The sequence below is a fragment of the Uranotaenia lowii genome, chromosome 2 (assembly GCF_029784155.1).
Source record: "Uranotaenia lowii strain MFRU-FL chromosome 2, ASM2978415v1, whole genome shotgun sequence".
Taxonomy (NCBI): Eukaryota; Metazoa; Arthropoda; class Insecta; order Diptera; family Culicidae; genus Uranotaenia; species Uranotaenia lowii.
This window is the reverse complement of record NC_073692.1, coordinates 17,339,145-17,347,731: the sequence shown is the minus strand read 5'-3', so window position 1 is coordinate 17,347,731 and position 8,587 is coordinate 17,339,145. Positions and strand designations below refer to the sequence as shown.

The window sequence follows — 8,587 nt, the reverse complement described above, 5'->3', positions numbered from 1 at the left end:
TTTGAGCTGCAAATCACCAATACGGAAAATATGAAAAATATTAACATACGTATGTAGCTTTTTTTATTACTTAGGTACCTACATAGAAATATTCTTAAATCATCGAGAATTTAAATAATAAATAAATAAAAACAGAATACTTATCCTGATGATTCTTTGAGTGCTACTCATCTCCGTTTTGATAGCTCCGGGTCTATCCGGGGGCATACCCTTTCGAATTAATATCAATTTCTAAAATTTAAACACTCAATTTCACTTCCCTCGTCAAAACGCGTGTGTAGCCTTCCTGGTTGCAAGCCTCTGTTCCTCTCGTTACTTCAAACTTTGATTTTGATTATTTTCTTAAATTTCATAAAGTTTTAGGAAATTTTCGGGGGTGACTGTCAAACATGTCTTCAAGCGAACGATGGTTGCTTAGATCTACGATAATTCACCAGTCTTAAGACATTTTAAATTGCTCGTAAAGCTAAGCAAAAACCTTGGCAGAATTATCATTGACAGAATTTCTCACGGTGTTCCTACCAAACGCACTGCATAGATTTTAGAAGTTTGGATTTAGAGTTAGGGGAAGATTCGACTGCTGACCGAGATCAATTCTAAATTGATAGATGAAACAAACTTAGACTGGACATGTATTTGAAAGAAAACAGTTTTGAAAAAAATTGGTAGCGATGATGAATGATTGTTGCTTAGAGATGTAACATCTCCTTCATACGCTCACAGTCGGCATCTACGGCAATCATTGGATTGAAGCTTATGATTGTAACGTTTTTGTATGGCTCAAGGAACACAAAAATATTAAAATGAAGTAACACTCGATCGAACTGAGTCCGTGCTCCCAGCACACACCTTTCCAGGAAACTACAAAAAGGCTTCAAGTTTCAGCGCCGCTTCAGACACCTTGATTATAACCGTTGTCTTGACAGGATCAAGCGGGGTCTGTTGATTTATTTATCAAAACATATTATGCTGTACACAACATTTTACCAGGTCCAATTCACTCGGGGCAACAACTATTCATACCAACCCGACTAAAGCCAAAAGGCCCCAGCTAAGCAAAACTCAAATAATTGATCGCCGCGTTACTTGCTGCGTTGGCCTGTCCATCCAAGAATCGAGACGATCTTGCGCGTCTGGTTCCGACACATTGGGCTGGCCACGATGCATTGGCCTAAAGACGGAAAGGGCCGAACCGAACGCCATATGGAAGTGGTTTCTCGATCTCGCCTCGCCTCGCCCCGGCCCGAAGGGTTGTTGGTTGTGTTGCATAAAGTTGTAAATTTACTGCCATCGTTATTCGCATGCATGCACCAGTCGAGAACTTATGGGCTGAAATAACGGGGGACGTGTTGTTGTGGCCAACAGCTTTGCGCCCTTTTGCGTGTGAACGAATTACAGGGAGGACGGATGATAATTGGGCTTTGAGAAATTGTTTACTTTTAATAGTGGGGCTCTGTGAGAGAAGAATTCGGTTCTTTATTATATTTACCAGCCCGTTGTTGTAGTTGTTGCCTGAATAAGATCAGCATCGGTTCGATGGAAGTAAATTATTACATTATATCATCTGGGATATTCAAAACAAATAGCGGGGAGGGTTTCCTGAAAAATAAGATAGGTTTGATGCAGAAAAGAATCATAGCAATAGCCTACACCCAAAACAAGGGTTGCACACCTCTATGCCAAGAATGTGTAAACATGGAAAACTTTGAAAATGAGCTTTTGTTCAAAACCTAAGCACGCAAGCAATAGTAAAAAAAATCCAAAAGCAGAATGAGAATCGAACTCGTCTCTCAACAAACCCGTATTACACCAGCCGAGAGCCTTTTCAACTGCTCTATCTGAGCTTGTTGAAGATGTGTTGAATGGCGAAGGTGCTGTTTGGCCTCATTGAGAATTTAAAAAACCTACTGAGATTACAAAACTACATAAATGAGAAAAATAACAAAAATGACAAAAATGACTACAATGACAAAAATGACAAAAATGACAAAAATGACAAAAATGACAAAAATGACAAAAATGACAAAAATGACTACAATGACAAAAATGACAAAAATGACAAAAATGACAAAAATGACAAAAATGACAAAAATGACAAAAATGACAAAAATGACAAAAATGACAAAAATGACAAAAATGACAAAAATGACAAAAATGACAAAAATGACAAAAATGACAAAAATGACAAAAATGACAAAAATGACAAAAATGACAAAAATGACAAAAATGACAAAAATGACAAAAATGACAAAAATGACAAAAATGACAAAAATGACAAAAATGACAAAAATGACAAAAATGACAAAAATGACAACAATGACAAAAATGACAAAAATGACAAAAATGACAAAAATGACAAAAATGACATAAATGACATAAATGACAAAAATGACAAAAATGACAAAAATGACAAAAATGACAAAAATGACAAAAATGACAAAAATGACAAAAATGACACAAATGACAAAAATGACAAAAATGATAAATATGACAAAAATGACAAAAATGACAAAAATGACAAAAATGACAAAAATGACAAAAATGACAAAAATGACAAAAATGACAAAAATGACAAAAAGACAAAAATGACAAAAATGACAAAAATGACAAAAATGACAAAAATGACAAAAATTTCAATAAAATATTTTTTAAAATATTAATTGCACTAGTAAAATGTAGTAATTTTGTCAAATACCTATTCACAAAAAATTTAAGACGGTTCAATTCTTGGTCAAGTGGACAATTATTATATGATAGGATAATGCTGAACTGATTTCAAATTTCGAGGAAGTTTTTAGGTTGTGTTTCATCAGCAAACTCCATTAGTGGGCCACATGTAGTAAAAATTCTGCCTTTCACCGACACACGTTACCAATTAACCGAACATTCACCAATCAAGCGGCCGAGCACATATCCTGCCAAAGATTTTCGACAGCTCGTACAAACAATGCTTGATTCAACAGCCATTGCAAAAAAAAACAAGAAGATGTTCAATGTGAAGCATACCGAAAGTTCTTCACCACCCAAAGTACTTCAAGCTCCCAGTTCAACAACAGCCAAATTTGGGGTACCAATCCAGAAGAGAAAAAATCAGTTGATTACAACAAATGTCGAAAAACGGAGAACACAAAAATAAAATACCGAAGCGCGCTCAGAAGTTGTGTTTGTATTTTATGGGTTGAGCTCTTTTTCTTTTCGATCTCCTTCCTGAACGTTGCTTCCCGGCTTTGAATAACTCCCAAATTATTTCGGAAAACCGCGAAACCCAACAGACAGCTTGATTTTATTCGTTTGTTTTTTTTTTCGCTTTAATTCTACACTTTTCAACCCATTTGCCCGAAATCAGTTTCCGATCGTGTGTTCTCTCCTTTATTCTTTTCTCAACATTTTTTATTTATTTTTCGGTTTCAGCTAACTCGAGAAACGGCCATCATTGCCAATGACCGACGGAGGATACCCAGCAGATGAAAAGGGAAAATGATGCTGCCTGACGAAAGAAAAAATCCCATTTCAAATGAAATTGACTGCTCGCGTCCGATCATCGAAAAGGCACCAGCACCAAAATCGGTCGAATGGGGAGAACAGTTCGAACAAGAAAGAACTCGCAAAAAGCTCCACCAAATTAAAGAAACCAATGATATAGAGTTGTACAAACATGAAACTTGGACCGAAGTAAGCAAACAAAGATGAAGGCTGCCCAGAACAATAAGCGATACAGATGCAGAATGAAAAAAAACACCAATCTCACAAAAAAGGATAAAGATGCATATTTGCCCGAAACGAAACGAATGATTGTTTTGGTTGATGCTTGAGAGAAAAATTTCCACTGAAATCCCTTTACCGGAGCAATGGAATGTGTTGCGGATTAGCCTCGCGACAGAGTTTCGAACGCAATATAAACACCCTTTCTAGCTTGATTTTGATCAGCTTAAAAGCTACAAACAAATTTTATTTTTAATTATTTTTCCAGAAAAGTTAATATGAAAAGGACTTACATTTTAGTGTTTTAACTGAATTCTTAATTGCAATAGATATCGGGTTGTAATTCCACGGTTTTACTCCAATGATTCGACCACGTTTGGCTCTTCCTCACTTTGATTATTTCCGTTCGATGACAGCTCTTCGTTGTGCACCCTCACCAATTCTGCTTGGTTTTGCCTGGTTGCCAGTTCCGTTTTTAGCTGAGCCGTTGCTCGAATCGGAGGGTCGACGGATGTACAGTTGGCCTCAACAATCTCCCCCCCGTAAGACGATGTTGTTCCTCCACCAATCTCGTCCCAAAAGTAGTTAACTTTAATCATTTATAAAGCTACAAAATAAACAACTTAACGTTATAAACTCCATGTTTTTATAACGTTGAAATCTGTCTGATTCAAATGCAACCAAAAAATGAACCGAACTCAACCGAACTAGAAAGATAAAGATGTTCGAAAACAGCTATTTTTTCATAGTTTTTTCCGATCTAACTCGTTTCAGTCTGAATATTTTTATTAAGTGTGTTCCACAAAACTGTTCGATTTTAAGTGACTCAAAACTCTTTCAAACATGTCTTGCTTGAATAAGCTCGGCCTGAAAAGATATCGTTAAAATACAGAAAATTTTGATAAAAAATTATTTTTTTTATTTTGAACCCTTCTAACTTTTTTGAGTTAGCTTCTACGATGTTGACGTCTTGAACAAAATTGCTACATTTTTTACAATCTAAAAACTTGCCGAAGACATAAGTGCTCTAAAATGAAAAATACAAAAAATAATTTTTCTATCTCACTGCTAGGTGATTTAATCATTTTTATCAAAAGCTCATTTTAAAGTGCTTTAAATGTAGGTAAAATGTCCCGAAGACACTATGGGTCTAAAACGCTCCGTTTTGGCGTAAACAATTTTGATCACCTTTTCACATCATTTTCCCCTGTGTGCGCTGGTGGGTTGAAGTACCATTTGGTGTTGGTGTTAGTAAATGTCTCCGCGCATCTTTGGTTGATGTTGTTAAGTTGACGTTGCAGCTCATTAGCGGCTCCTCTAAAGTTTGTGCCATTATCGGTGTATATTTCGGCTGGAGCACCACGTCGAGCTATAAAGCGGCGTATGCAGAATTTACAGGAGACAGTGGAGAGGCTGTGGGCGACTTCGAGATGGATAGCCCTGGTTGTAAAGCATGTGAAGAGCGCTACCCAGCGCTTCACATGCGATCGACCAACCCTAACCAGGATTGGTCCAAAGTAATCCAGACCAACGTAGGTGAAAGGTCGCTGGAACGCTACGAGCCGAGCCTTCGGTAAAGGAGCCATCATCGGTTGCATCGGGGAACTGCCGTAGACCTTGCACCATTGACAACGGGAACCTACAGTGCGTATCAGCTTCCGAAGTCCCGTTATGTAGAAAAGCTGGCGAATCTCGTTGAAAACAGTTTCGGCATTTCGATGCAAGTAGCGGCGGTGATAGTAATCTACAAGAAGGAACGTTATAGGATGGTTTTTGGCTAGGATTATAGGACACTTAGCTTCGATCGGCAAGTTGGGGGCGGCGCCGATACGACCGTCCATTCTGACCAATCCCTCTTCATCGATGTAAGCTGATAATTTGTATAGCGGACTGGTGATCGGCACCACCCCCGCAGGCTTTTTATTTTGGACTCTCCGTAATGCGACCATTTCCTCTGGAAACGATTCTCGTTGGATAATCTGCAGTAATACCATTTCAGCTTGGCGTAGATACTTTTGGTCGAGGAGTTCTAGAGACTTCGGTTCGTTTGATGTTTCGCTGCGACTTCGCGGGGTGCCAAATCGAAATGCATACGCGATTGTTCGTTGCATTCTCTCCCACTTGTGGAATCGGTGAACGTCAATTAGTTTCTCATCGGTTTTCTTTGCATGAAAGTGACTTGAGCGCAATTCTTCATTCCCGTTTGCTGGATTCCATTTTTGTTCAGGCCACGAATCTTCGCTGCCCCAGAGGAAATCTGGTCCACGCAACCATCTGCTCTCAGCTTCAAAGCATGGTCCCCGACCCCATTTGGTGGCTTCGTCGGCTACGTTGCTGCGAGAAGGAACCCATTTCCATTCCATGATGTTTGTTGATGTTAAAATTTCTCCAATCCTACACGCCACGTATGAATGATACTTGCGTGTATCAGAATGAATCCAGTGGAGCACTGTCGCTGAGTCGGTCCAGAAAAACCGTTCAGTTATTGGTATTTGATGGTTTTTTTGTATGAAATCTGCTAGGCGTGTTCCCAACACTGCTGACTGTAGTTCGAGCCTTGGTATGGACAGCGTTTTAACAGGGGCGACCTTAGACTTCCCACCCACTAGGGAACACCGAATTACGCCTCCGTCGGTGTAGCGAAAATAGGCGACACAAGCATATGCCTCTTCGCTGGCGTCGACAAGCACATGGAGTTGGATTGGTTTGCAAAGCTCGGGGACAGCCGCCCCGAAGTAGGATCTTGGAATATGAATGTTACCCAATCCAGAGAACAAATTTGTCCATCGTTTCCAGTTAGAGAATATTTCATCATTTACTTCGTCGTCCCAGTTACATCCAGTTTTCCACAGTTTTTGTATGATTATTTTTCCTTGAATTATGAATGCGGCCAGCAATCCGAGTGGGTCATAGATGGTCATTATTATTCTTAGTATTTGGCGTTTTGTAGGGCGAATTGAACCATCAACCAGCTTGCAGTCAAAGTTCGGAAGATTCAGGGAAAAGGTAAAGACATCGTTTACTGGCAACCATTGAATGCCCAGTACGGATTCTATTTCTTTCGGAAATACGCCCAACTCTTTAGGCGGAAGGGGGATCTCGTCGATGGCTTTAAGAACGTATGAAGAATTAGACCTGAAATTTCGGATTTCAAACCCACCTTGGCGATGTACGAATCGAATATCGTTGGTCAGACTGATTATTTGCTCTTCTGTATCTTTGCTGTCTAAATAGTCGTCGACATAATGACCATTGATTATGGCCTCTGCTGCATCTGGGTATTTATCTTCATAGTCCTTGGCGTTGAGGTTTTTAATGTATTGTGCTGAACAGGGTGAACAGGCAGAACCGAAAGTTGCAACGTCCATGGTGTAGACTTCCGGTTTGGCGGATGGATCATCTCTCCACAAGAATCTCTGAGCAGACCGATCTTCACTTCGAATTTTTATCTGGTGGAACATTTCTTTCAAGTCGCCACATATTGCCACCCTTCTAGATCGAAATCGGAAGAGAATTGCAGGAAGTGACGTGAGTAGATCCGGCCCCTTTAGTACCAATGAGTTGAATGAGGTGTTCCGAACTTTCGACGATGCATCCCAAATAAGTCGCAGTTTTTCTGGTTTTTTGGGACTAATAACGACGCCCAATGGTAAATACCAGACTCGTTTCGGATCCGCAGAATTCAGTTCCTCGTAAGTGGCTTTATGAGCGTATCCCTTCTCAAGGTATTCGTTAATGTGTTCCTTCACGCGATTGGCCAAATCCGGATGTTTATAAATTTTCTTTTCTAAACTGTTTAACCGACTAAGAGCCATAGAAAACCCATCCGGAAAGACAACATTGTCGCTTTTCCACAGAATTCCGGTTTCGAACCCTCCAGGAATTCGGCGTGTGGTGGATTCTAATGTTTCTCGAGCACGTTTATCTTCATTGGACTCGAGTGCTATTCCCGTACTACGTACACCTAAGTTGTCTATGATAATATGTTGCTTTATAATTTCATTTAATTTCTCATCTTCAGTCTGTTCGCTTCCATGAAACAGCTGCTGATAGGATTTGCGTGTTTTTAAGTACGGAATTGCTCCGTAGATACACCACCCTAGGCGTGTCTTTGTGGCTATCGGTTGCCCATGTGCTCCTTCACAGATTTTCAGAGGCGTGGCAAGGTGAATATTTTCGAGACCTATTAGCAGTTGTGGTCGGGCGAATTCATAGTCCGTTAGAGGGAGTCCTCGCAGATGCGGATACTCTTCAATAAGTTCTTGGTGGCAAATGGACTGAATCGGGAGCTCTAAGACCTCGACTGTTCTGGCGTTTTTCAAGCAGTATCGTTTTCTCTTATCCTTCCCGGAAATCTGTAGGTCAATTGAACGAGAATTTTCTTCGAAGCGAGTCACGTTAGCGGTCCATTGCAAATGTAATGGTTCTAGGGTACCTTTGAGATTAAGATTATCGGCAAGACCTTGCTCGATCATCGTGACTTCGGAGGCTTCGTCAAGGAGGGCAAAAGTAGGGATGGATTGTGATCCGTTGTGTATAGTGACGGGGACGATTCGATAGATAGCAGTACTATCAGTTCGATGGAAATTATTGGGGCTAGGATTCGGTCGTTCTTCTGAAGGGAGTGAGTGGAGTAAAGGGTGGTGACGGTAGCGACAACCTTCATACGGGCAATCCTTAGGACGGCGACAAGGCCAAGGGACATGACTTTTAAGGCAACTCCAACAAAGGTTATGTAGTCGGACGACCTTTCGACGTTCATCAATAGAAAAGTTTTCGAACTTACCGCAATTCTCCAATCTATGACCTGGCTTTTCGCAAGCTACACAAACCTTCTTGATATGGTTCTGGTTCTGATCATCTTTGCCTTCTGCAGGTGCTTGAG

General features: G+C 40.2%; 1 protein-coding gene across 1 annotated transcript; it reads right to left on the bottom strand.

Annotated features, from left to right (window-relative positions):
- Positions 1-4,886: 4,886 nt before the first annotated feature.
- On the bottom strand, positions 4,887-8,177 carry LOC129741114 (uncharacterized). The gene has a single exon (XM_055732822.1). It carries the CDS (start codon positions 8,175-8,177, stop codon positions 4,887-4,889), a length of 3,291 nt encoding a protein of 1,096 aa, XP_055588797.1.
- Between the last annotated feature and the right edge of the window lie 410 nt (positions 8,178-8,587).